The sequence below is a fragment of the Molothrus aeneus genome, chromosome 25 (assembly GCF_037042795.1).
Source record: "Molothrus aeneus isolate 106 chromosome 25, BPBGC_Maene_1.0, whole genome shotgun sequence".
Classification (NCBI taxonomy): Eukaryota; Metazoa; Chordata; class Aves; order Passeriformes; family Icteridae; genus Molothrus; species Molothrus aeneus.
In genome coordinates this window covers 4258613-4286425 of record NC_089670.1, presented here as the reverse complement: position 1 = coordinate 4286425, position 27813 = coordinate 4258613, and the positions used below count along the sequence as shown (strand labels likewise).

Sequence of the window (27813 nt, the reverse complement as noted above, 5' to 3'; positions counted from 1 at the left end):
TCCAGGATGGAACATGGGCAGATCCAGCCCCAGGCTTTGGGAAGCGCTGAGGAGGGTCCTGGGCTGGAGTGGGGAGGCTCTGGAGGGTCCTGGGCTGCTTTTGGAGCCCCAGCACATGGGCACTGCTCACAAAAGCCCAGATGAATCTGTCACTGTGGCTTGTCTGGAGGTGGCCCAGGTCCAGAGCGACTCCAGAGAACAGCTCCAGGGAACAGAGAGCAGCTCCAGGGAGCAGAGAACATCCCCAGGGATGGATCCTTCTCCCCTCAGTGTCACTCAGCGTCACTGAGCAGTGATGTGTGTGCATCTGTGACCTTTGCAAATATGTATTTTAGGCTTTATTTCTGGTGGGTTACAGCCCCAGCATTTATTACCCCTTTCCTGCAGCTGTGGTGACCCAAACCATGATGTTCTGTGAGGGAGCTTTGAGGGGCTGCACAGTTACCAAGGATCAGCTCAAGATCCCCAAGGTCTTTTGCTGGGTGTCCTAGGGTGGCTTTATGATGCTTGTATCCCCATTGTCTGTTCTGTTTGTGCTGTTCTGCACCTTTAAGATTGATTCTGAGAGTAAAGGGGGTGAGAAGAAGTGTGGAGTTTGTTAACAAAGTTAATAACAAAGTTAATAACAAAGAGTGGTTCAACAATTTTTGTTAACCACACTTATTTTTTAATAACAGAGTTAATAACAAAGTGTGGCTTTCAGAAGCTGCACTTGCTCCTCCACATTCCTGCTCCTGGACTGTGTTGTCTGCAGCACAGACAGACAGCAAGACAGAGCTCTGCTTTGCTTTTAGTTATTTTTTAGCTGGCTGAGGCAGAGAAGTTCCCTGGACTGTGGTTTGTCTTTTTCTTGGAACTGCTCAGCCCTGCTCTGGACTGAACACCCAGAAAAACACCAGGAGCTCACACCTGTGGCCCACTGGGGCCTGGATGTGGCATTTCCAGTGCCAGAGGGACTGATGGAGACTGAGCAAGCAGAGCCACACCCCACCACAAGGACTTTCTGAGTTTGCCATCTCTTCAGAACGGTGAGAGGTTCCATTGTTTAATATTATTCATTTTCCATGTCTGTGAGTACTTTGCTTGTTAAATAAACAGTTTTTAATTGTTAAATAAACAATTTTTCTACTTTTTTCAAAGGAGGTTTATGTCTCCCAAACCAGTAGGAGGGAGGGGCCACTTGAATTTTCTTTCTACAGGGACCCCATTTGGAGTTTTCCTCCCAAATTTGCCCTAAACCAGGACACTGGGGCAGTGGTGCAGGTGAGTCCCATCTCCCAGAGGATGCTCTGGTGCTGGATCTGGAGCTTTGGCCCTGCCCCAGTTGCAGGCAGAGCTGGGGAGGGGCAGCCTGGAGCCTGCAGGGGATGCTCCATGTCAGCCTCTGGGTGAGCAGGGGCTCTTACTGGTGCCAAACTGGTTTCTTTTGGGGCAGCTGGCTGCCGAGTTGGTCCTCTCCATTCCCTGCTGCTGCTGAATTCAGAACAACAAACAAATGTGTGTGTGTGTGCAGTATAACTTCAGCATATTGATTTTTGGGGCTATTGCTTCTCAGCTGCCGAAGAAGATAATTCACTCCTTTATTACCATCCTTGGATTGTAGATTTATCCCTCTAAACAGACAGTGAGCTGGTAGTTAATTAAGCTTTTGTTTCAAGCAGCAGCACAGGGAAAGGATTGGCTGCTGCAGAGCTTCTCCTTGGGGATGAGGGCCCTGGGGGGTGGGGAATGCCACATCCCCATCCCTGGGGTGATGGATCTGTTCTGGTGGGACCTGGGAGCTGCAGAAGTAACTCTGACTATTGCTCCCTTCTGGTCCCAGCACCCTGCCAGGATGTGCATGGAGATTGACAAGAGCAGATTTCTATTTCTATTTTATTTTAATTATTTTATTTCAGATTTAATTTTTTAATTTTAATTATTTTATTTTAATTTAATTATTTTATTTTATATTTCAATTGTTTTATTTTATATTAATTATTTTATTTTATATTGTAATGATTTTATTTTATTATTTTATTTTATTTTATTTTATTTTATTTTATTTTATTTTGCTTTATTTTCCTGGCCAGTGCTGCAGGAGGCACCTGGAGGAAGCCAAGGTGGCTGAGCTGCCTTCTGCCTGCCCAAGAAACATCCAAACCCTTTGGGCGTGTTTTCCAGCCCAGGATCAGCTCTGGAAAGAGGAATGGGAGGACACCATCTCCTCCCTGGTCCCTTCTCCCCTCAATATCACTCACCCCTAATCCTTAAATAATTAATTTGTGGTGCTTTGCCACACCCCAGACTTTTCCTGCTGGGAAGCTGCTGCCACTGGGAAGAGCTGGATTGGCACGACCCAGAGCTTGTGGGATGTACAGAAGGACTTTGGGATTATCCTTATGGAGGTCAGAAGGTCCCACCCCACAGAATTCCCCCCTCACTGAGCCCTGGTCCCCCTGCTCTGCACTCCTGGCTGGGATGTTCCCTGTGCCTCCCGGGCTCTTGGGAAGGCACAGCTGGATCCTGGCACACACCAGGCAGTGCCCTGGTTGCCCCACCACCCACTCCATGCAGTGTTTATGTGCACTAGGAAGATTTCCAGCCCCCTGGAGCTGAGCTGATCTTGGAAAGAAGTTTTGGAATGAAGGGCTCTGCCTCCTGCTGCCGGCTGGAGCTGGGCTCTGGAGGGCAGCACCAGATTTTGAGGTGGTTTTACAGCTCAGGTGAGCAGCAAGAACTCCTGTCAGGAGCTGGGAATGGAGTGAGCAGGCAGGAAATCCTGGGTAGCAGGATCCCCACAGCACCTTCACCAGGCTGCTGCTCCCTCCTTGCCCAATGGCCAGGTGAGGAACACCAGGTGGCTTCTCCAGAGGAGCCCAGGTGCTCCCAGCTGCACCCAAAAGAGCAGGGACAGAGCACCCAGCTGGTGTTTGGGGTCTGTTTTGTGCTTGTCATGGTTGTGTCCATGAGGTCCCCACAGGATGGGCTCCAGGGAAGGGTGTCCTGGCCAAGGTGACCTGGCCAAGGTGACCTGAGGGTTTGGCTTGGCAGTGCTGGCTGCTGCTGCTGCTGCTGAGCCACACTTGCTGCAAATCCTCAGTCTGTGCATCCATCCCTCTGCATCCTGCTGGGATCTCACCCAGACCTGGTGTGGCAATGGCTCCTTCCCTGGCACCTGCCCACAAAAAGTGTGGATGAACACAAAAATCCTCCTGCATTTAAGAAATCCTGGAGAATATGGTTTTGCCTCTGACTTCTGCTTGGGAAAAAAAAGTGCTGTTTTATGAGGAAAAATTCTGGTTTGGGGTAAATTTCCAGCTGCTGTCCCTGAGCTCACTCATGGCTGGTGCTGTTGCAGCTTCATGCTCCCTGGAGCTTTGCTGACCCTGGTTTCCACTGGGGAGAAGGAAGCAGTGTGAGCATCTGGGGTGCCTATGGAAATGCAGTACCACAGCAGCATTTCCTTCTCAATCGGCCCCACAGGAAAACCCTGGGATTTCACACTCAGAGAAAACCCTGGGGTTGCACAATCAGGGTTAGTTTGTAGAGCAGTGGGTGGCTGGTGCTGGGATCCAGCACTTGAGGTGCAGATCACTAAGCCAGGCCAGGCAGGTGGGGCTGGAGGAAAATGGGATGGAGAGAGGTTGGGGAAGACCCTGGGAGGAGAGCATCCCACGGTGGGGAAGGCAAAGGGACATCTGTCCCCACTGTCACCCTGTGCTTTATGGTGCCTGTGGTGGTATCCAGAGCAAAGAGGGACAGCCAGCCATGGGGCCAGCGTGGCATGAGGGACTCTGTTGGCACCACAGCCCCCAGCCCACGGCCTGGCCCTGTCCTGTAGCCTGGCCAAGGGGGGACAGCACTGTCCTTCCAGCCATCCTGTGCTCACCCCCGGGTGCTGCATCCCTTTCCTCACTCCCAGTGGGTGCACCCATCCTGGCTGGGGTTGCAAATGGGACATCTCTGGGCTCTGTGCACACTTGGCTCCTTTAAGCCCCAACTTCTGTGAGGTTTTTGTGCTTGTCACCTTCCACAGGAGAGCCGGAAACACCTCTGCTGAGCTCAGCACTGCTTCTCCTGCCTCAGCTCTTTGTCTTCCCAAGGACACCGCCCTGGTCCTCCTGGCAGCCCCCAGGAACACCCGGGGACTTTGGGAAGCCACGTTGTGGCTGTGACTGTGCCTCCAAGAGTGATGGGGCCGCAGAGCTGCAGCTTGGTGCTGTCACGGACTCCAGACCCGCCTTTCCCCACAAGGGAGCTTTGCCCTGCTCCTAACCCCCCACAAATCAAACATCACCCGGGCACGGTGCTGGGTGGCATTTCTGGTCTGCCTGTCCCCTCAGGGTGGCAGGCAGAAATGCCGGGTGGCATTTCTGGTCATCCCTGCCTCCCGGGGTCCCCACGCCGGGATCCGTCACCTGCGCGGGGATGCTGCCGCCCTCTCCGCCCAAACCCGCTTATCTCCCCCACAAAACGCCACCCCCTCACCTCGGGGGGTGTCCATGCCCACCTCCCCGTGCCCCGCTGCCCGAGCCCCCCTCCGCGGGCGCGGTAGCCGCTAGATGGCACGCGGAGCGCGGCGGAGCGCGGCGGAGGCTCCGCGGGGCGGCGCGGGGCGGAGCGGAGCCGCAGCGCGGGGTGCGCGGAGCGGAGCGGAGCCCGGGGGCCCGGCCATGGGCTCGGCCGGCAGCGGGCAGGGGCAAGGCTAGGGCGGGGGGGGTCCCCGCAGCGCCCCCCGCCCCGCACAGCCCCGCTCGCCGCCGCTGGGGGGGTGCGGGGCCGCCCCCTGCCCGCAACTCCGAACGATGATCACTGTCAACGCGGATGGCAAGATAATGGTCAGGAGATGCCTCGTCACCTTGAGACCCTTTAGGTAAAGTTGGGGTTTCCTCCTGGCGCCGCCGCCTCGCCCGGATCCTGCGGGCGGGGAGTGAACGGTGCGGGGGCTGCGGCTGCGGGGCTCGGGCTCCTTGCGGGGATGGAGCCCAGCTGGGGATGGCGGGGATCGGGCAGGGATCGGGCAGGGATCGGGGCAGGGCTGGGGATGGAGCCCAGCTGGGGATGGCGGGGATCGGGCAGGGATCGGGGCAGGGCTGGGGATGGAGCCCAGCTGGGGATGGCGGGGATCGGGCAGGGATCGGGGCAGGGCTGAGGATGGCGAGGATCGGGGCAGGGATCGGGGCAGGGATCCGGCCAGGGTCCGGGCAGGGATCCAGCCAGGGATCCGTGTGGGGCGTGCGGATGGAGCCCAGCTGGGGAGGGCAGGGATCGGGGCAGGGATCCAGCCAGGGATCGGGGCAGGGCTGGGGATGGCAGGGATCTGGGCAGGGATGCGGGCAGGGATCCGGGCAGGGGTCCCAGCTGGGATTCGGGCAGGGATGCGGGCAGGGATCCGTGTGGGGCGTGCGGATGGAGCCCAGCTGGGGATGGCAGGGATTGGGGCAGGGATCGGGGCAGGGATCGGGGCAGGGATCGGGGCAGGGGTCCGGGCATGGATGCGGGCAGGGGTCCGGGCAGGGATCGGGGCAGGGATGCGGGCAGGGATCGGGGCAGGGGTCCTGGCAGGGATCGGGGCAGGGATCGGGGCAGGGGTCCGGGCAGGGCTGCCCGCCGGGCACCGTGCGGCTCCTGCAGCTCCCGCTGGCCGCCGGTCCCGGCTCGCCCCGCCGCCGGTGTCTCCGGGGTTATCGCGGGGCTGCTGCCGCTGGCTTTTATGGGAACGGCTCTCGGAGATGTTGGTACTCGGGGGGATTCGGTTCCTCTGCTTTGAGCGGGCTGGTGCAGCTGGGGATCCCGAATCCCACCGTGAGCTGGGGTGGATGTCCAGACCTGAACCCCTCCGGCTCCAGCACACCCGTACCCACCCATTGCTTTCCCCCCTTGCTGTAACTCCCCATTTTTGCTTCCATGCATTCGCTTCCCCTCTCCAGCCCTTGCTCTCCTGCTTCTTTGCTTCGCTGGAGACGTGCTTAGGTTGGTCCAGAGCTTGAGATGTTGGGAGATGTTGGTGTTCCGATGGGGAGAGGGACCAAAACCCCCTCGAAATAGAAGGGAACGTGCCGGGGGACGAAGCTCCAGGTGGGGCCAGCCCATCCCAGCGGCTTCCAGCGCTCCCCGCTGTGTTTGGAGCTCTGGGGTCACCGGCGGGATCTGCTCGCTGCCTTTTTGCTCGGCCCGGGTAGCGCCTGTCGGGAAGGAGAACGGGCTGGGCTTGCACTCAGGTGTGAGAGGTTTTCTGCCTCTCCTCGGGAGCTGCTCGGCTCTGCTTGCCTGGAGCGATTTCTGCTGCTGGATGCCGCGGCACTGCCCTGGGACTGGGGAACTTGGCCAAGGGGATGGCACAAAGAGCTGGCAGAGGTGTGAGGGCTCCCAGAGCTCAGGGGTGAGCACTGGCAGAGGTGTGAGGGTTCCCAGAGCTCAGGGGTGGAGCAGGGTGTGACTGTGAGAAGAGCACACGGACCCCGGGGGATGCTCTTTGCCTAGCTGTTTGCTCTCCTAACTGGGTTTGAGTTCCACAGTGAGGAGGTGACTGGCTGGAGCATCCCTGTGCCCTGGGCATCACCCCTGAGGCAGGGGAGCCCCATCTCCAGCAGTGACCTGGGGTCAGGGTCAGGTGAGAGCACAGGGAGTGCATGGCAGGGTGATCACAAACTCCTGTTAGGGATGAGGATGAGTGTGGGTGAGGGGTTTGTGATGGCTGGATGGTCTCTGGTGCCCAGGTGGAGAACTTGCACTGTCCTGACCGTGTGCCCCGGGCTGGCTTCTGCTCTCCAACCAGTACAGCCCAGTGTTGGTGCCCCTGGAACCAGCAGGGTTACCTTGTTTTAACATCCAGGCTCTCCCTGTGCAAGAGGAGGAATTCCCAAGCCCCTCTCCTTACTGTCCCACAGTGTCCAGTACCTCTGCCCCCCCTCCCTGCTGCTGTCGTGCTGGGTGTCACCCCCATGCCACCTGTGTCACCTTGCTCCCAGCCCAGCGTGGGCGAGTGTTGGCACCGCCCAGCTCCAGCCTGGTGCAAATCAGCTCCGCTCCCCTAACATCAGCACCCCCCATGCTCAGCTGTGGGTCAGAGATAACCTCCAGCAGTGGGAGAAGGTCCTGGCAGCCAGGATGGGTCCTGTAAAAGGACAGGCTCCCTGCTGCTGGCTGGGCAAAGCCTCCCTGCTCGGGGAATCCCGTGGTGCCATCGGCAAACAGCACGCAGGAAACCTGATCCTGTGCACCAAAGCATTTCATTAACCTCCCTCCAGACACGCTTAGCAAAGCAATGCAGAGCCCTGAGCTGGGAGAGCACCTGCAGAGAGGGAGCAGATCAGCCTGGAAAACCACAGGAATGGCCAAGGGTGGCTCTGACTTCATCTCAGCAGCAAAGGGGTCTCACTTGTGATGGTGAGAGGCAGGAGAGCTGGATCCAGGCACAAATTCACCAAGGAGCCCTGGCCCAGCTCGCCCAGCTCTTGGCCCTGTAGTTCTGTTCACCAGCTGGGACCCAAAGCCAGGCTTTCAGTGGGATGTGACAGTGGCCAGTGAGAGCTCACTCTGGTCCCTGCATGGATCCCATGGCTGAGCATCAGTCTCACAGCACCACAAGCCTGTTGGGCTCCAAACAAAAGGGGTTTCAGGGAGAGGAGTCATTCATCAGCCTGACTTCTGCTGGTAGGAATGGTGGCTCAGCTTTTGGGAGTTGAAATCTTGTCTAATAAAAGGTGTTACCTGACCCTGCAGCCCTTGGTTTCCCCCTGCACCTGTGCAGGATTCTCCTGTGGGTCCCAGCTGGGTGATGTGGCACCATGGGCACAGTCCCAGTGCCACATTCCCAGTGCCACAGCCCCATCCTGCTGGGTGCTGCTGGCCTTCCTCCCCCCAGCACATCCTAGCTCAGCACTCAGACCCTCCTGGTCACATCCAGCCTTCAGTTCCATGGGCCAAAATCCTCCATGACTGGGGCATCACTTCCAGTTTTCATTTAAGACTTGAGGAATTTCACTTTCTTTTCTTTTGGGCACCATGCCAGAGCCCAGAACTGTGAACATTTCAGTTTGGGGAGGATGTGGAGAGTGACTTGGCACCAAACTGTGCCAAAGTGATGAATTAAATGTGACATGGATGACAGGCAAAGCCAGCATGCAGGATAGATGTTGTTTGGTCCTTGGAGCTCCAGAGTCTTTAGGGAGTTAGTTTTGATTTTGGGGGAGAGAACCCAGTGCATTTGGACCATCTGGGATCTGGTATGTTTTACATACTTTTTTACTTTACCACAGATTTGTGGTAAATTTGTTTTCTGTATACGGAGTTTCCACTCAGGTGAGTCTGGGCATTTTTATTCACCTGGAGAACAGGAGCAAAAGTAAAGGATTTGGGGTTCTCAGGCTGAAAGCCCAGCCCTGCACCATCCCTGCTCCCTGGAGCACTGCTCTGGGCTGGATCCACTGATCTCCCAAGGACAGCAATTCACTAAAGCTCCAATTCCTCTTTTTTCTTTTTTTAAATTTTTTTTTTTTTTAAAAAGCATCTTGCATCTCCCCTACTCCCTCTGTAATCCAGTCAAAATGAAAAAGGTTTAGTTTCCTAGGGAGATGGTAGAGCACAGACCACCTTTGTATCTTTTTCTTCCCTTCCCCTTTTCCTTTCTGCTCAGTGTTTAAGGATCCCTCCTTGCCAGACTATAATTATGAAGATTAAAAAGCATCAACAAGGTCTTGCATAATGATGAAGATATTGTGAATAGGAGGTGTGAGAGCAGGATCAGGGCTGGGTATTTATTGAGCTGATGCTTTTTAAAAATGCCCCTTGTGGGAGGGGACACCAGGACAGGGCCATGGGTGGGTTTTGGACCAGGATGGACCCTGGGGTGCAGGACCTGCCTGGGCTTTCCTTCAGCTTGTTTCTTCTCCAGCCTGCTGTTGTCCTCTCCTGCCAGGGATGGGACAGCATGCCCTAAGGGCAAATTCAGCCCTCCAAAGCCAAGCTGGGTGCAGCAATCCCCTCCAGGGTGCTCCTGAGAGCCTTTCCCAGAGCCAGCCCTGCGCTGGGCTCAGGCTGTGACAATGGCAGATCATGCACTGACGTCCCCAGATCACCCCCTCTCCAAGCTATTTATGGGACACCACGTTACTCTGCAGCATCAGGGACGCTCTGCTGCCTCCACAATCACCTCCCTGCTGGAGCTGGACCACAGCTCTCTGCAAAGCCTCCTCCCAGGCAGCTCTGGAGGGGCTGAGGGCTGTATGGTGTCTGTGTGCACATCCCACAGCTGCCTGCTTCATCAGCATCTGCTGGAAGCAGCTCCACTGCTTACTGCTTGTGTGGGGCTGTGCCTGCAGGGATGGGAGCCTGGATCAGTGAGTGCACAGTGCTTTAGGCAGCTTGTAGAAACTTCTTTCCACCCCTCTAGGGATGGCTCATTCAGAAATAAAGGGACCTGAGTTGGTCCAGGCTGCACAGGGATGTCAGGCAGGTCTAGTGATGCACTTGAGCATCCCCTCTGCCAGGTGGGTCAGCTCTGCCAGCTGGGTCAGCTCTGCCAGGTGGGTCAGCTCCAGCTCACTCAGGTGGGTCAGCTCCAGCCCTCCCAGCTCCAGCCCTCCCAGCTGGGTCAGCTCCCCCAGGTTCAGCTCTCCCAGCTGGGTCAGCTCCCCCAGGTTCAGCTCCCCCAGGTTCATCTCTCCCAGGTTCAGCTCCCCCAGGTTCAGCTCTCCCAGGTTCAGCTCCCCCAGGTTCAGCTCTCCCAGGTTCAGCTCTCCCAGGTTCAGCTCCCCCAGGTTCAGCTCTCCCAGCTGGGTCAGCTCCCCCAGGTTCAGCTCCCCCAGGTTCAGCTCCCCCAGGCCAGCTCTGGCCTGGCTGTCAGGGAGGGTTTGTGCTGGTGCTGAGTGTGCTGCTGGCAGAGCTCATTGGTGCTGACAAGCCCAGGATGTTGCTTTTCCCCCTGATTAGGTGGGAGGTGAGAAGGGGATGGGGAGCTGGGCTGTGCTGCTTGCCCAGAGCCCAGAGCCAGGTGCCCCTGATCCACTGAGGATGGGGCAGGGCTGATCCACAGGGATGGGCAGGAATTAGGGGTCTATCTGCTGTGAGCAGGCAAAGGAACCCTTTGCTCCTGAGCTGGCTGCTGCTGAGAGTGAGGCTGCCCTGGATCTGGGGCTCAGGTGTGTGCTGTCTGTGTGACAGCAGCATCAGAGCTGCCTGCATGGAGGTGGGGAGCTCAGGGGATCCCCTGCCAGTGCCCAGGAGTCTCTCCAGGCAAGGCAAGCCTGGCTGTGCTGTGCAGGGACAGCAGGGAGCTGCCCTGGGAGCTCCTCCACCGGATCTCCCTGGGGAAGCCCAGCCCTTCTTGAGCTGCTTGACTTGGTACTTGAGCTCTCCACAACATCTCCAGTCACTAACAAGGGCTTTGAAGCAGGTCACTTTATTTGTTAGCCCTTTCCAGCAGCAGATAATTGCAGTGCTGGCGTGCTGCAGCCCAGAGCTGAAGGCTGCTCCTACTCCTCTGCCTTTCAGCTGTGCAGGAATGCTTAGATGGAGCCCTGGGGGCTCCTCTGGCCCTGGAAAAGCCTGGGTGGCTGTGCTGTGGCAGCTCCTGAGCCCTGTGGAGGATGCTGTGAGCTCGTAGGAGAGCTGCAGGCTCCTGTCCTCTGTGCTTTGCTTCCCTTTAGCTGAAAGGCAGCAATGCCAGGGCACCCCTGAGGGCTTCCTCAGCTCCCTGCCCCACTCAGGATTGATTTACCTGTTACAAACCTGTTGTTTCTCCAGGCTGGCTGGGGTTGCCTTTTCTCTTTCTCCTCCTGGAGATTTCCCCTGGGTTTGAGATCATGCTGCTGCTCTGGGAGTGTCACACTGACACCTGGCAGTGGCTCTGCCAGGGCTTCTCCTTTTTTTTTTCTTTTTTTTTTTTTTTGTGTGGCTGCTGGAGTCTTCTGCACCTCCAAGGAGTCCCAGGGATGATGGCAGCGTCTCTGAGCAGTGGAAGGAGGCCAGACATCCATCCCTTGGCACAAAGCACTCTGCTTTTCACTCCAGGCTGGCACAGAGCTCTTGCCTTCAGCCCTGCCACCCCCAAAAGAGGGACTGGCTGAATTTGGGCAGAGCAGGAGCAGTGCTGGGAGCTCCTGTCCCTCCTGGAGGTGACATCCTGCCCTGTGTGTCCCCTGGGAGCCACTTCCCTGCCAGCCCTGGGAGCAAAGCAGGGATGGGGTGGCCCCAGGCCACATGAGTGCAGGTCCCTCCTTGTCCCCTTGTGCACAGGGGACACAATGACAATGCTGCTGGCCTAGTTACAGGGGAACAAAAGGCTTTGTATAAAAAACTAAAAGGGTTTTTTTTTAGGTCCTTTGGGAGGAAGGGAAGGTAAAGGTCTCTCTTTACTCCTCTCCCCCAGAGGAACACAGGAATTGTTTATTGTAGTGGTTCCTGCGCTCGGGGTTGCTGGGCTGGCCCTGGTGGAGCATCACGGGGCAGTGGAGGTCTGGCTCAGCCTCCCTGCTGAAGATGCAGATCCTCCACTCCCCCTGAGGGCAGTGGGGGGTTCCTCAAGGCCTGCATTGGAGAGGCTGCAGGGATTTCAGAGGGGGCTCTCAGGCAAAACCCCCTGCTCAGTGCCAGGGTTTGTGTCCTGGGCTCTTTGTGAAGCACACAAGGCTCTGGGGTGAGGTGCTGGTGGGGCTGGGGCTGCACAGATGCTGCTCTCTGCCAGGGCTGGGTGGGCCTCAGGGATGGAGCTGGGATTGCCCCAGACACCCAAAGCCTCTCCTGCTGCTGTGCAAGGGATTTCCCCAGGCCATGGGGTGCTGGGGCTGGCTGGCCTCACACCTTGCTCCAGCTCTGCTTTCTCTCCTGCAGGATTTTCGTGCTGGGCATTGGATTTTTCACACTGTGCTTCCTGATGACATCCCTGGGAGGGCAGTTCTCAGCCAAGCGCCTGGGGGACTCCCCCTTCACCATCCGCACCGAAGGTGAGCGCGGCCCCACCGGCCTGGCCTGGCCCCTGAGAACAGCCAGGGGAATGCCAGGGAGGCAGGAACCTGCCCTGCAATGGGAAATGTAACCACCCTCCCTCTGAATTATCAGAGTTTTGAAATTAAGGAGCTCTCAGGCAAAGATATGGAAATTGGAGTAACAGTTCTGTACTAGCAAAATTAAAAATACAAATGCAATAGTACAAACAAACAAATAAACAAACAAAAAATCAGAGTCAGACCATGCCAGAATCAGAGCAGGCCCTGTCCCCTGTGTGTCAGGGGGTGGCACAGCCCCATCCCATGGGGGCTCAGCCCTCCTGCAGTGCCAGCTGTGGCTCTGCTGGAGCAGGGATCCTGCACAAGGGGGGAGTTTTCCTCTGCAGCTCCAGGGCTGCTGGAGATGGGCCTGGGCTCCCTCTGGCCATGCAGGGCAGCAGAAGCTGCTCCTCTGGCAATGCACTGGGCAAAGGCTGCTGGGCTGTCCCAAACCTCAGATTGGATCCAGGTAGGAATGCTTGGCTCCTCCCCTGGGCGCAGCATCTCCCCATGGGATGATGGAATTGGATCAGCCCTGCGGGGACACTCAGTGGCCATGGACAGCAGAGATCTCCTGCAGGGAGGGTTGGCTGTGGGAGAGATAAAGAAAAAACTGCCCCATGGACAGCAGAGAACTGCCCCAGCTCTGACAGATGGGAACAGAACACACACCCCCATTTCCAACCTAAGATCCTCTTGTGCTGCCCCCATGTGCACAGCCCAGCTGAGCTGATGAGTGCCAGGGATGCAGGAGGATGGTGCTTGGATCTTCCAATCCCATGGGTGTAGCCATGATATTTTCTGAAAAATCCTTTCCTTAGGATTTTTCCTCCTGAGAAGCTGAGAGGCCTCAGGAACAAATTGTGAACAATGGTTATCTGCTGCTGTGGAATGCAACAGGTGCATCTGGGATTGGTCTCATGTGGTTGTTTCTAATTAATAGCCAATCACAGCCCAGCTGTCTGGACTGTCTTGGTCAGTCACAAGCTTTTGTTCTCATTCTTTCTTTTTCTATTCTTAGCCAGCCTTCTGATGAAATCCTTTCTTCTATTATTTTAGTATATTTTATAATATATATCATAAAATAATAAATCATCCTTCTGAAACATAAAGTCAACATTCTCGTCTCTTCCCTCATCCTAAGACCCCTGCAAACACCATCACACAGGGGTCCTTCCTGGCCCTTTGGGGACTATCAGGATGGCTCAGAGCCCTGTTGGCCTCTCTTGCCACGTGTGGCTTTGCCCTGTGGCTCCAACCTGGCTGTGCTCATACCCAGAACTGTGGCAGGTGGGGCTGAGTGCTGGGCTATGGATGCTGACCCTGGCTCACAGCAGGAAATGGGGAAGCAGCAGGATCAGAGCCTCAGCTGGCAGCAGTGTGGGTGTGTGGGCTGCCCCTGGTCTGACCTGTGGAGGATCTGGCTCAGGTGCTTGGAGGTCTCGGTGGGTTTGAGCACTTGTGGCCTGCAGGGAGTGGGAATTGCTCCTTAGGGAAGGGGAAATAAAAGGCCTTTGTGGTTTTATGCAGGTACTGAAATGTAGAAGAGAAATATTCTAATTTTTAGCAAGTGTTATGTTGTATTTAACACCTCTTTTGGTGAGACACAAAGTCAGCTCAGGAGACACTTCTGTGGTGGGACAGTCATGGCCTGCCCCTGCTCTGGGAGGACACTGCTGCCATGGACTGAGCTTCCCCTGGCTTCTTGTCTGAGACTCCAGTCAGGTGAAATGCACAGAGGGAACTGCCCAGCTTGAGCTGCCCTGAGCAGGGTGAGATAGGCTTGGTCAGGCCACCGTGGTCTTCTCCTCCTCCATACCAGAACCATGGAAGGATCTGAGCTCCACAGCCTCACCCAGGATGTGATTTTGGAGCATCAAATCCATTCCTTGAGGTGCTGGAAGAAGTGCCAGCTGCTTCCCTATGGGAGGAGAGGGATAAAATGGTGTTTTCCAGCAGCTGGATGGTGCTAAACCTCTTAGTTGACTTTCCAAGAGCTGTTTTTGCATCCTGTGGCAGCTGGATCTGTGTTCTCCCTATGGATGGAGGACATGATGGCTGATGTTCCTCCCCCTCTGCTCCTCTAGCTGCTCCCATCACCAGCTCCATTCATCCCCTTTCTGATGTCTGGTGTTTTCCTGGTGACCCCAGCTTGGAGCAGGTGGCAGGGTCGGTGATTTTCAGTGCTCCTGCCCTTGCTCAGGGTAGGTGTCCCCATGAGGAAGGTGGGTTTATGTTCCTGTCCCCAAGCCAAGCACATACCTGGTGAATGAAGCCTGGTTTGAGGGGATTTCTTCCTTCCTGGGATAAGAAACAGCACAAGGAGAGTGGGCAGGAGCCCCCAGACCAGCACCTTCTCCAGACCTGGCTTTTGAGGAGGTGGGCTGTGAAAAGATTGCAGAGTTTGAAATGAAAGGTGTCACTGTTACAGCTGCCCTGTGGCCCAGAGGAGCCCCAGTGTCCCTGAAAGGTTTGTAGAGAGCTGAAGGAAAGGCAGAGACACTGATGAGCTGTGGGCAGCTGAGGTGTGGCACAGGTTGTGCTGCAAAGAGCAGCAAAGGTTTCCAGAAACCGGCAGAAGCACCTGGGGTCAGCCCAGAGGGCTCTAAAACTGGGCTGAAATAATGGCAAAAATGGAAAAAAGATCATTACTCAGCTCTTCACCCCCTTTCTGGATGCCTTGGAGTGGCTTTTCCCATCCTTATCCTTAATTTAACCCAGACCTTTGAGTCCACTGGCTGCATCCTTGCCTGTCTCTTGTTTCCTGGGAGCAGTGTCAGCACTGCCCTGGAGCTGGGGCAATCCAAATCTCCTTTCTCAGGCCCTCACACCTCAAATCCTCCACGTTCAGGGGTTCAGGTGATGAAATCAAGGTGTGTACATGGGTTCACCCTCTTGCCTGAGCCTCTCTGGCTCTGCTGAGGGCTGTGAGCGCCAGCCTTGCTGGCTGGGAGAGATGCTGCTTTGCTCCAAGGTGGTGCAGGTTGAATGCTGCTTCTGGTAATGCCTGACTGGTCACATTTAAAGAAGAAAAGAAGTAAATTATAACCTAGGTCCTCTAATTTTTCAAGGTTTTGGTCTCTTAGCTTTCTAACTGGGTAAGGCAAATCCTGCTTTGTTAGAAAGCTCAAAAATTCGATGCAAAACCAATTTTTTTCCCTATATTCAGTGGCTTTGCCAAACAAACTATTGCTTCCAGATGAATTGCTGCACATTTGGCTGTTGTTGTGCTGCTTATTGGGGAAGATGAGCTTCATTCATGGCCTCACACACTGGTTTTGAACACAAAGCATCCTCTCTGCTGTCTCTGGAGGAAGATGCTGGAGGAAGGTTGTGTTCTTTGTCCCCCAAGCTTGGCAGGCACAACCTGAGAGGTTTTTTCTCACTCTTTAACACCTGGTTCAGGTTTTTGGGGTTCAGTCCTTCCTGTCACAGCTTTTACAGAGGCTGCTGTGCTGTGCCAGTTTTATATTCTGAAGTACCTGCTGCCTCCCAGGCTCAGGATGAATTTTGATTTAGGAGTGAAAAGGGGTAATAAAAGCATAAAGAGCCATTTACATTCCTCCTGGCCATGGTAGGCTGTTTGTAGGGACTGGCTGTGGGTGATGAAGGTGCTCCCAGGGGTGAGTAACCCCCAAAGCAGAGTGGGACCAAGGCTCAGGGAATGTCCTGGCCAGGAGCTGGCCAGTGTCACCACAGAGCTCCCTCTGTCCCCTGGGAAAGGCTGTGGCTGTTGGGGGGAGGATCTGATCGCTGGGAGAACCAGGAATCCACCCGTGGCCAAGGCAGGAAGGGCGGTGGATCCTGGGCAGCCTCCCTGGGAATGGGAAATGGGGAATCACAGCCCCTGGGGAGATGGGAAAATCCATCCCTGAGAGCACACTGGGTGAGGTGAGGGCAGGGCTGACCCCTGTGCTTGGAGCAGGAGCTGAGGAGGAGCTCAGAGGCTCTCCTGGCTGAGGGGAGGTGCAGCTCACGTGGAGTGAGCATCCATGTGCTGCTTATTAGCACTGTGAAGCCTCCAAAGGTCTGTTTGAATAACAAACTGGCATTTAATTAACATGTGTTCTGGATCCCAGGGAAGGCCAGGAAATATTCCTGGCAGTGGTGGTGGCTGTTCAGCACGCAGTGCTGGGCTGGAGGCGGGCTCAGAGGAGCAGCTTAATTGTGCTGGGCTGGTGATGAGCCCTTGGTGTGATGAGGGATGGGAATCTGCACAAACCAGCGACCAGGGGAGAGGTCCTGGGTGTGCCCTCAGCTTTGCCATGCCCAGGCCTGAGTGTTTCCCAGGAATGGGCTCCTGGTGGGGAAGGAGCCTGGTCCCTGCTCCCCCTGGACTCCTGGAAGGGCCCTTTGGAGCATCATTGATGAACTGATGGGTGTTGCAGGGCAGCTGCCATCCCCCTCCACGTGCTCTGGGGTGTGCAGCTCTGCACTGGAGCTGGGGTATAAATGGGGTGGGCTTGTGGTGAGTGTCTGCTCCTTCCTGGGGCTGAGCCCAGCTTTTGAGGCTGTTTGTGCTGCTCCTTGTTCCCAGGGTGCTGCCAGACCCAGCTGAGCAGGGGAAGCTGCCTGTGCCCTTTGGTGCCTGCAGAGAGCTGGGGTGTGGGAACCCAGAGCATCCCTCTGCCTGTCCAGGATGGCCAGGACCCCTGCCAGGGGCTCAGAGACCCTGGCACAGAGCCCAAAACACCTGGGGGTTTGATTATGACCCATGGAGCAAATTACCAACCTTAGATGAAGATCAGCAAGACACAACAGTTTAGGTAGAATAATAGTGAAGTTATCACGAGGTGAAAAAGTAGATTTTGGGGTTTCTAGAATGGGGGTTCAGGAGGCAAGATGGAAAGAACTGTGTGTGTCCAGCCTTTCTCCTTCTTCTTCTTGGCCTCCATCTTCTGCTGTGATGTTGGCACTTTTGGATTGGTTTAGAGTAGAAGCTCACTGTCTAATTACTGTCTAACATAGGTGATAGGTATTGGAAAGTAATTGTAAACATTGTACAGGTAGTTTTTAGTATAAAGACATAACACCACCCTGGGGGCAGGCAGAGTGCCTGGAACTGTCCTGCTGGATGGACTTCAGTAGGGCAGGAGAAAATTTTCTATAGATAAGATACAATAAACAACCTTGAGACTGAGAACTGAAGAGCTCTGACTCCTTCAAGCACCAGGCTGGGGAAAGAGACTTTCAACATTCTCGGGGTTGCAGCAACCCAGAAGGACCCTGAGATTTGGGGATGTCAAAAAATTATTTGTTTTAAAATCATCCAAAAAATCCTTTTGGTTGTGGATGGATGCTGAAGTTCATGGTTGAGTTTAGGCTGAGGCTGTTCCTGTTTCTCCCTGAGTGGCCTGCCCAGCCCAGCTTTGAGCCTCAACTATTGCAATTCAAAGGGAGGGAGACATGAAAATGCCCCAGCCCTGCCCAGAGCTTTCCTGGCTCCTGAACTGTGCGAGCAGCCAGTCATAACCAAAATAAACATAGATGTGAGGCAGGAGCATGAACAGGAGAAATGGATAATGTCACAGTCCAGAAGTTAATCCCATTTAAAATTTGATTTTTGTATGTGAATACCTTTCTCGGAGGCTCCCTCCAAAGCCAAGTTTCTTGGTGTGTGCCAGAAATCATTCTTCAGATGGATTCTCTGCTTGGTGATTCGCTGCAGTAGAGGCTTTGCATCTTAACAATAAATAAAAAAACCCTTCTGAAATGCAAGTTATTTTATCCTAATCCTCTGCTGTCAAGTAAACACAGACAGAGGTTTCTTTGTTTTGAAATGGCCACTGAGAGAATTTATTCTGCAAACAAAGATGTAGATAAAAAAGGGAAATAGAGAAGTCTATAAATTTTGAATGTGGGAGATGCTTTGGAAGGGCTCTAGACTCAGGAGATTGAGTTTTCTGTGCCCTCTTCTCTCCTCTCATTTAGAATTTAATATGTTTGATGATCCTTTTTTTCCCCCAAGCATCTTCCTTGCAGTTGTTTTACTGCCAGAGTCAGGGGGCAGGAGGCTGCTGCTGAAAAAGCACCAAATTCTGTAATCCTGGTGCTGGGAGGGGTTTGGCTGTGGTCCCTGGGCCCGTGGCTGTGCCCCAGGCTGGATTTGGTGGGATGTGCATCCCGCTGGTGGAGCTTGCTGCTGCAGGGGATTAGCCAGGGAAAACGGGTTATTAAGTGTTAAAACGTGATTAGATGTGGCTGGAATGGTGCCTGCAACTGCTGTGGCTGCTTCAAAGAATCAAAAGCCTTTGGATTCCTCTTGCTGTTGGTTCCTGCAGGGTTGGGTGTGAGGTGCTGGAGGAATTTGCTGCAAACCCAGGGGAGGTGTGGGACAGGTCCTGAAACGGCTGGAGCAGAGCTCTGCCCTCGTGCTGGGCTCCTGCTGCCTGCAGAAGGGTCTGGTTTGATTTCAGCTCACCTTGCTGGGACTCTGATAGAAGCATTTGAAGTGGCTCACAGGTATCTGTGTGCTTGGGGTCACTGCTGCAGCAGTGGTTCTGGTGCTGAGGTCCTGGAACCTGCTGCCTTTGGGAAGTGGGGCTTTGCTGAGCTGCTGGGGTTTGTGTTTGCTGCTCCCATAACTGTTTTTCCAACCTGTGTTTAAGTGTTTCCTGCTGCTCAGCTGCCTTTTCCCACCCCAGCATCTCCAGCTGGTTTCCTGTGGCTGAGCACAGCTAGGCTCCTGTGGTGTTTCCTCCACTGCTTTGGGAGCAGCATTGGTGGGAATGGGATGAAGGAAGGACAGGGGTGGGGAAGAGCTGATTTTAGAGCACAAGCTGGAAAACAGAAGCAAGGAGAGGTGAAGCTCAGCCTCTACAAGGCTGTTGCACCTTGTGCTAGGTTGCTGAGATGTGTTTTGGGGTCTGATCTCAGGGCTGCAGGATATGGACCCTGATGGGGTGATAAGCAGCTTGGGGGCTAGAACAGAGATTTTCCCAGTCCTACAGCACCATTGCAGCTGGACAATGGTAACTCAACCTGGAATCTGTCTGCAGGTGGGCAGTGCAGCAGCCCCTGCAGTGACTTCCCATGGTCTGTGATCCAGCAGAATAGCAGGTCACCAAAGAACAGCTTCTGCTGCAAAAAGATTTGGTTATTTACATTCATTTTGGAGGGAATAAAAATAAATGTGGAAAAGAAAAAAAATTATAAATATATATATAAATATAATAATATATAAAATGTGGAAGCCTGACCTTGCTGGCTTGGGGTGTCTTGTCCCACATGCAGACCATGGGGAGCACTGAGCACTGGTGGTGTCACAATGGCTCTGGTTTGCCACGTTGGGCTACAGGACTCAGGAGAGATCCAGAGGCACCAGCCAAGGCGTGTTGTGCTGCAGATGGTGTGGAATGTCACCTGGCAGGAATCCTGCCCTGTTCTCCTCAAACCCTCTCAGTATTCCAGCTCTGCCTCTCCTGCTGCTGCTGCTTGCTCCAGTTCCTGGAGTCTCACCTGCTTAAAGCGATTTCTTCCACCAGTGAACACAGAAGAAGGGAGAGGGAAATGGTCAGGGCTGTGCAGCACAGCTGTAAGCTTTGGTGTTTGTGGTTCCTGTTTCTCTCCAGAGCAGGGGTGTCGTGGAGGGGTGGGAATTGTGCTGCAGATGGTAATGCTGAAGGTTGCTGGGGTTTTGTAGGGCATTTTCACCATTTCAGAGCCACAGCACCGCGAAGCAGCGGGATCTCATGTTATTTCAATGCCTTGGATTGCTCCCTGAGGAGAGGAGCAGAGAGGCCAAATAGAAATGTGAGAACCTACATGATCTCCTCAGAGGGGTCCTTTGCTCCTGCTCCCGGCTCTGCTGCTTTTCCTTCTGCTCCAGCAGCGTCCCAGCTGGGTTAGCATGGCCAGGTAACATCACCATTTGTTCTCACAGATGAGGCAGAAAGGTCAGGCTTGGATTTGCCAATGATCAGAGTGAGCTTGAGTAACTCTGTCATCCCCCTTGCAGTCAGCTGTGCTGGGAGGGGAGGAGGAGGAGGAGGAGGTGGAGGTGGAGCTGGTCTGTCCATGATCCCGACCCCCTCTGTACTCTCTCATTGTGAGGGCTGACAGCAGAGGAGGACACAGCTCAGTTCAGCTCCATCCTGGCTGCACTGAGATGCTGCTCAGCCCAGTAGAGCTTTAAAATAAAACACAGGTGTGTTCACCCTCCCTTATTGCTGTGCTGTGATGGCCCTGATGAAGGAGGAATGATGAGGAGGACTCCATCTTATCAGAAGGCTAATGACTTATTTTATTATACTATATTATTCTATATATCTAAAACTGAACCTGCCAAGCACTCAACCCTGCACACAACTGCAGAGAATCTTGTGGCTGTCACCCAACAGTCCTGACACACACACCCAGCCCTGATAGGCCAAGGAAACAAAACACCATCACTGTGGGTAAACAATCTCCATATTGCATTCTAATTTGGCACAACCACAGGCACAGCAAATGATGAGAATTTTGTTTTCTTTCTCTGATGTTCAGAAAATGTGAAACCCAGAAATATTCTTGGGAAGAATTGGTGCCTTGCTTTTCTCTGAGAAGAGAAATGTGGGGCTACTCTCCCTCTCTCTCAGGAAAGGTAATTTTCAGGAGCCATTTGCAAATTTGGGTTGCTGCCACTTGTGACAGATCCCAGTCAGCTTCTGGGCAGAGCACACGGAGCACACAGTTATTCTGACAGGAGCTTGTGGTGGGCAGAACACCCAAAAGTTGCTTTGTGGCTTTGGGAATCCCTTTTCTTACCTGCTCTGGCTGGGGAGAGCACCTGGGAGTGAGGGCTTGGGCTGCTGCCTCCTTGAGACACAGCCCACAGACCTGTGGTTCCAGGGATGTTCCTGTTCCCTTTGCTTTCAACTGTGGCATTCACATCCTCTGAAAAAATCCCTTCCCCCAGGATTTTTCTCCTGGGAAGCTGAGAAGCCTCAGAGAGAAGGAAAACAATTCTGATCTCATTTGCTTCTCCTGTGTTGTGCTCATGTGGAATGTGTTTGGAGATTGTTTACCCACAGGTGATTGTTCCATTGGATTCTGCTGGGAGTTGTTTTCACTCTTTGGCCAATCAGGGCCAAGCTGTGTCAGGACTCTGGAGAGAGTCATGAGTTTTCATTATTATCTTCTTAGCATTCAGTAAGTATCCTTTCTGTATTCTTCAGTTAGTATAGTATTCTTTAATATAATATAGTATCATAAAATAATAAATTAGCCTTCTGAGAACATGGAGTCAGATGCATCATTCCTGCCTTTGTTGGGACATTCCCAGCAATACACTATTCAAGAAATCATGTGAATTATAAATTTATCTTGCTGCCTTTAATGCTCAGTGGAGGCGACAGGAGAACCCGTTGTGAAGGCTCGTGTGAGCAAGTGACAGTGACAGGGGAGGGAGGGAGCTGGGCAGGCTCTGCTCAGCAAACAGGGGCACTAATTATCCCCAGTTTCTTCCTGAGTGAGTTATGAGCCTCTCCTGGGCTGCTGGTGTCATGTTTTGATGTTGTCTGCTGAGCAGCCCTGGATAACTGCAGCGTTTGTGAGCAGCTTGTCAGGATCAGCGGATGCTGGAGCGTGTCTCGCTGGCAGAGCCCAGGATGCTGCTCCAGGAGGAGGGATGAGACTCTACTCAGGGTCTGAATCCAGAGTTTGCTTAGGTAAAACTCCCTCAAAAGACAGGAGGTTCCCCTCTTGTGGGAAATGAATTTGTAGAAAATTTTTAAAACTTGATAGAAGGTTTATATAGTGTGTATTTAGATGTAAATTTTAAGATAACAAATGTTGACTTAGAAACATTATGGAATAGGATAAATTTGTTAAGAGTACTAAGAGTAACACTATTGTTAGGGTTTTTAAAACACCTCTCAGTGTTACCCCATCTCTAAATAAAAAAAACTTAATCCAACACCCTCTCCCATCCCCTTTCCCTGCACTGCCTGGGGTTTGTAATCCAGGCTGCTTTCCCAGGTGCCAGGTGTGGGTCTGAGTGTGGTGTCACCTCCCCAGCACCAGCTGGGACCTGCAGATCCTGCACGTCCCCAGTGCTTCCTCTTCCTGCATGCAGAGCTGGATTAGACTTTCCTGGAGCCTGTGGGTGCCAGCCAGGGGGAAGCCACGTGGAGGAGCAGGCTGGGCAGCTCCTCAGGGCTTGGGGCTCACTTCCAGCCTCTCTGCATCCATCCCTTCCAAAGCACTCCATGGATCCTTGGAGGCTGGAGCAGCCAGCTGATGCTGGAAGAAGTTGTGTGGCTGGTGCCAAGTGGAGCTGGCTGGCTCTGGGAGCATCTCCTTGCTGAGGAGCTGTGCTGGGAGCTGATGGGGTTTTGATTTCTCCTGGGGCAGCAGGGTTGGCTCTGGGGCTCCCCTGGAAATGCTGAGCTTGGCACCGTTCTGTAAGAGCCTGAATGAGAGATGTGGGGCTCCAGGCTGCTCTCCAAAATGCAGTTTATTGTACCCAAGGTGTCACAGCAGTCCAGGGCTGTGGGTGACAGAGCTGTGCCCACAGCTGTCAGCTCCAGCTGCAGGCAGGCCTGGACACCCTTTGGGTTTGGTTACAGTGCATTATAGACTTTTCTTTGCTGAGCATTTTCATACACTGGAACCAATCTATACCTTAACTTTTATCTATAGCCTATCATAACTACTGTAATTACCATGTTCATGTTACTGTTCTCCAATCACTAAAAGTTTGTACATTACACTTTAATCTAGAAGTTGTTTTTCAGTTTTCTTGCAGTGCAAAATTCTGAGACCTTTTTTCTACTTGCCACATTTGCTGCCTTGTTTGCCTGTGCTCTCTTTCTGCTTGGTAAAAACATCTTCTTGTTTGAGGTGGGTTTATCCTTTGCTCTAAGCCATAAAAACCCCTTGTAACTAACACACCCTTTGCCTCCTTGGTTATCCAGTGAGACTAGCTCAGCAATTCTTTTCTTCTATATCAGACTCTACATTCAAAAATCTTTCTGCTAAGCACCCATATCTGTGAGACTTTCTTGTCAAACTTTCATCCTTCCCAGCCCTGTTCTCTTCCTTCCTTGTCCAGGCATTGGTGGGGAGAAAGGAGTTAAGGGAGACACCAAAGCCAGGCAGAGCCCAGCTGCAGGGTGAGGGCTTTCTGCCCCAAACATTGCCTTTTGCCAGCTCCTGCTGGATGCTCAGCTGTCCCAAGGGCTCTTTGAGCAGGTGACACAACACCCTCCCCGTGCTGGGGTTTCACCCCATGGCCAACACAGGGGTGTCCTCAATCTGCAGTTTTCTGGGAGCAGACCATTGTTTTTTCTGGGTTGATTAAAATCATGTGGCCTCTCCTTCTTCTGCTGGTGTCCCCACTTCAGCCCCAAGCTCTGCACCCATCATTAGGTGCACTGTGCTCCCATCCTTGACCGACTTGTGGAAAGGGAGTTTAAAGTGGAGGTGTAAAACTTTACTGCCCTTATTAAATTGGTGTTGCAGGCAGGGAAATGAGAGCTGTTGAAATAATGAAAATAAAAGCATCCCTGGGGCTCCACATGACACTGGATGTTCCTGCCCACTTCTGTAGGGATGTGCAAAATGCAGGTTGGTGCTTTGCAGGGCACAGAGGGGTAAAGAGAAGTGTCAGGGCTGCTGTTGCAGTGGTTAAGGCTTAATCCACCCTGGGAAAATGTCTCTTCCTGAAGAAGTGCCTGTTTCATGCAATTACTGCTCAGGATCGAATGCCTGCAGACTTCTAGAGAAGAAAAAAAATTATGCCACCAAACCTATTGGAAAATGGAAGTGTGAATTCACACATCTTGCAGTGGGGCAGCAGTGATGAGGGCCTTGGAGCAGGGATGTGTGCTGGCCCCTTCCCTGCTGGCCCTGTGTCAGAGGAGGCTGGAGCAGCTTCTTGCTGCCCTGGCACTCTGTTATCTCCATAAGCAGGGACACTCAGGGAATGATTAAATCAATTAATTGATTTTCTATAGCTCATAAGGAAGTCAAATGGCATTTCCATCAAGTTGTGATGAGCCAACACCCCACCATGGCCAGGAGGAATGTAAATGGCTCTTTATGCTTTTATTACTCCTATTCACTCCTAAATCAAAATTCATCCTGAGCCCGGGAGGCAGCAGGTACTTCAGAAAATAAAACTGGCTCAGTGGGAACCATAGCAGCCTCTGTAAAAGCTGGGTTTTCCCATTGATTTATTTGTTTCTCTGGCTTAAACGAGAGAGCAGGGCTCAGTTCAGCTTGAGAAGAGATTAGCTGAGGCTCATCCTGCAGCTCTGCCAATGCCCCCCAGCTCTGGCCCTGCTTTGGGCTCTGCTGCTGCTTGGAGGATCCGGCCCCTGGGCTCGCTGGAGACTGATGGGTTTGGAGAAAGGGATGATTTATTTGCCCCTGGAAGCAAAGTGGCAGGATGCCCAGCACTGTTTGGCCAATCTTTTTGGCTGAAGGAGAAAGGGTGATCATTTTAGAAGTGTTAAATGAGTGAGTTCTGAAGAAATCACCTTTTGGGGCAGCTGTGAGTGTGGCTGTGAGCTGGAGCAGTGGGTGTGCAGGGCTGGAGGATTGATGAGGGTGCTGAACCCCCTGGAGCCTTCCCTGGCTGGTTTTGGGCTCTGCAAGTGCTGGGTGCAATCCTTCCTTCCCTGCAATCCATGGGGCACTGGCTCCTGGCAGCACAATTGTCCTGGATGGGCAATGGGGACCATCAGGAGGAGAACATAAAATGCTGGTGCCCTTGGAGAGACTCCTCCTGTAAACGCCAAGAGCCCCCACGAAGGTTGGTCCCTGCCTTGTGGCTCTGTGGCGTCACTCTGGGGCTGTCCCTGTCCTGTGGGACCTGTCTGTGCTGCTTTTCCCCTCAAACTGGGGGTCTCAGCTGCAAATCCAGGCTCCAGTTTGCCCCCAGTCCCAACAGCATCCACCCCAGTGTGGGGTGCACCATGCCCCAGGAGCTCTGCTTCCTTTGGGCTTTGCTACAGCAGCTGCCCTTCATCCATCCCTGTGCTGGAGCCCTGGTGTTTTAGGAAGCAATTTAAAATCAATGTTAATCTTGTAATTTGGAAGCCTGTCCTGCAGTGTGAGGTGTTTGAAGCGCTGCAGAACAGCTTAAAATGCAATTTAAAATAGTGCTGGCTGGCAATAGAGAAGCAACTAAAAACTCCCTGCTGCTGTTCTTTTAAAAGAAAAAGTGAAAGGGGGATGAAAAGGAGGAAGAAACATGCATTAAAAAGATATATTAATACAAATAAAAGCTGAACTGCAGCTTGTGTTGGGGCTGTGTGTATTCATCCCTCCTTCCCCAGCTTCCCAGCTCCCCCAGCCCATCTCTAGGGGAGGGGATCCAGCTCCCTTCACCTGCAGTGATGGCTCATGGCAGGACTCCATGTCCCCATGTCCCAGAGGGGACATCAGGTCTCTGGTGTGTGTATGGTGGGGTAAGAAGCAATAAATTTGGGGGAAACAGCCCTGGGCTCTCCCTTGCAGCAGTGAAACTCCCCTGACTGGGAGTGTGAGTGTTTGTATTGTTCATTTTCCTGCCTTTTCTTATAGGTATGGAAACTGGGAGCAGACATGTTTGGGTGGAGCTGCAGGCTGTTCCTGCAGGGATTCCTTTGGGATGGGAGGGAGCTGGAGGGGTGGAAAAGCATCAGGACCCTCTTGTGCAGGGTCAGCTTGGGGTCCTGCAGCTGAGGGAGGGAGGAACAAGACCCCAGACCCAGAGGGGCAGGGACAGGGACACCTTGGGGTGGTTTCCTCCTCCAGGAAGCCTCTGGGGCATCATGCCAGCAGGAGAACCTGCACTGTGAGGGGCAGGGGCTGCAGGAGGGAGCAGATATGCAGCTCATTGCTCCTGAAGCTGTTGGCTGTGGATCCCCAGTGAGAGGAATGGTGGATTTGTATTTACAAACCAGCTGTGGGTCTGCTGGTGGATAAAACCAGCACTGGGAGATCAAAGAAACAATGGGAAGGATTCCATTCCATGATGAATGGAAAAAGATATTTGCTTTTACAAATAAACTTTAGGTTTGCTGATGAATGAAATTAGACATTGAAAGACGAAAGAAACAATGGGGAAAAACGACAAATTCCATAAGAATTAGAAATTAAAAAGGAGAGTTATACATTAGAGGGGAATCTTCGGTGTCAGGAGTTTCAGGAAGTTTGTACCTCTCAAGTACCTCAACCAGTGGGGAAAGAGAGAGGGAAATTGGGATAAAAAGGAGGTTGCATCCTCTAAAAATTTGAGAGATCCCAGGGGAATGCCCCATGGCCCCTCCCTTTATTCAAATAAAGTAAATCCTCTGTCTCCTTTTTGGACATAAACCTCTGGTGTTAGTGGATTAATTTTCCTAACAGAAGGATGTGGCTTTGCTGTTGTTATAGATGAGCAATGAGATGGTTGGCTCTCACAATTAAGGGGTAAATGTTATGTATATGTTCAGAGAAGTTTTGTAGATGTGGTTATGTCACTGTAATATGTCCTCCCTCTTGCATTGTTATCATGGGATGGCCTTGGTATTTGGGGCATTTGGGAGGGTTGAGTTGTTATTATGGCAACACCTGACCTCCAACCAAGGTGTGAAAAAGTGATCTGCACCTCTGGACAGCACGGAAGGAGACAATTGACTCCCTCCTATATCTCTAGGACTTTAGGAGTGGCTAGAGATATCAAAGGGGGAGCATCCATTTTGAAGAGGAGCATGTGGCTGGTAGTCATGGGGGCTCCCAGTGCTGTAATTTTTCATTATTTTGTCCTTTTGTTGCAGTTTTTGTTAAAGTTTAATAAAATTTTAAAAAGTGAGCAGTCGTTTCTCACACTGTGACAGTCTGGGAGTGAGATGGGCAGAGCAGTGCCTGGCTTTAGGGGTGGCATGAGGCCTCCAGGAGAGATTTTTGGGGCTGAACAGGGTTATTTCCCACCTAATGGTGCTGCTTTGGGCAGCAGGGTCTGGCTCTCAGCAGGGAGAGAGGGGAACATTTGTCCTTCTGCTGCCATGGAGCCCAGGCACTGCTGCTGTGGGCGGCTGCAGGAACACAGGGGGGTCTCCTGAGCCCAGGGAAGGGTTGCAATTGCTGCTGTCACACGGCTGCACCTGCAGAGCTGTCTTGGTTTGGAAAGCCAGGTGTCTGCTAAGGAAGGCAGGAGCCTCCCCTGAAATGGAAAATGTAAACCCCCTCCCTCCGAATTGCTGTAAATTTGAAATTAAGGGGCTCTCAGGAAAAAAATATGGGAGCAGGAATAAAAGAAAAAGATAAAATAAACAATGCAGTGAACCAAACCAACAGTGCCAGAGTCAGAACCCAGCCTGACACCCTGTGGGTCAGGGTGCTGGCAGCAGAACCATTGGAATTGTGGCTCAGCCCTCCTGCAGTGTCAGGGCTGGTTCTGCTGGAGCAGGGATCCTGGAGAAAGGTGCAGTCTCTGCCTCTGCAGATCCAGGGCAAGAGGCAGCTGCTGCTCCTCTGGGGAATCCAGTGCAGAAGCTGTGCTGGTGTTCCAGAATCTCAGATTATATCCAGGTAGGAATGCTTGGCTCCTCCCTCTGGGCTCCCATCTGCCAATGGGATGCTGTAGTTCTTATCAGCCATGCAGGGACATTCAATAGCTGTTATCAGCAGGTGTCTCCCCTGAGAGAGGATTGGGTGTGGAAGAGATAAGGAAAACTGCCCAGTTAAGAGAAGACAGCTGCCACACAGATGGCAAATAGAATGCAGCTTGCCTTGCAGTCTGGGACAAGAGCCCTGGGTCAGGTCCTGCCTGCCCTGGTTGTTGGGAGGGCACAGAGGGTCTGACAGGCTCTGCCTGCCCAGGGATGCAGGGAGAGTGAGGGAAAACACCCTGAGGCTGCACACTGCCACAGCAGTGCAACAGGGGAGGCATCAA

The 27813-nt window shown here is 53.2% G+C and overlaps 1 protein-coding gene across 3 annotated transcripts in view; it reads left to right on the top strand.

The window, feature by feature from the left end:
- The first annotated feature begins 4672 nt into the window (after positions 1-4672).
- MGAT5B (alpha-1,6-mannosylglycoprotein 6-beta-N-acetylglucosaminyltransferase B) overlaps positions 4673-27813 on the top strand; it is an 83874-nt gene continuing 60733 nt past the window's right edge. For 2 of the 3 annotated variants that reach the window (XR_010785023.1, XR_010785022.1), the window contains exons 1-2: positions 4673-4855; positions 11815-11927. Coding sequence is in view for 1 of the 3 variants with exons in the window: in XM_066565559.1 (XP_066421656.1) it covers positions 4788-4855; positions 11815-11927 (181 nt within the window). In the remaining 2 variants the exon portion in view is untranslated. The remainder of the gene's footprint in view (positions 4856-11814; positions 11928-27813) is intronic. The other variant, XM_066565559.1, reaches the window with a different exon arrangement.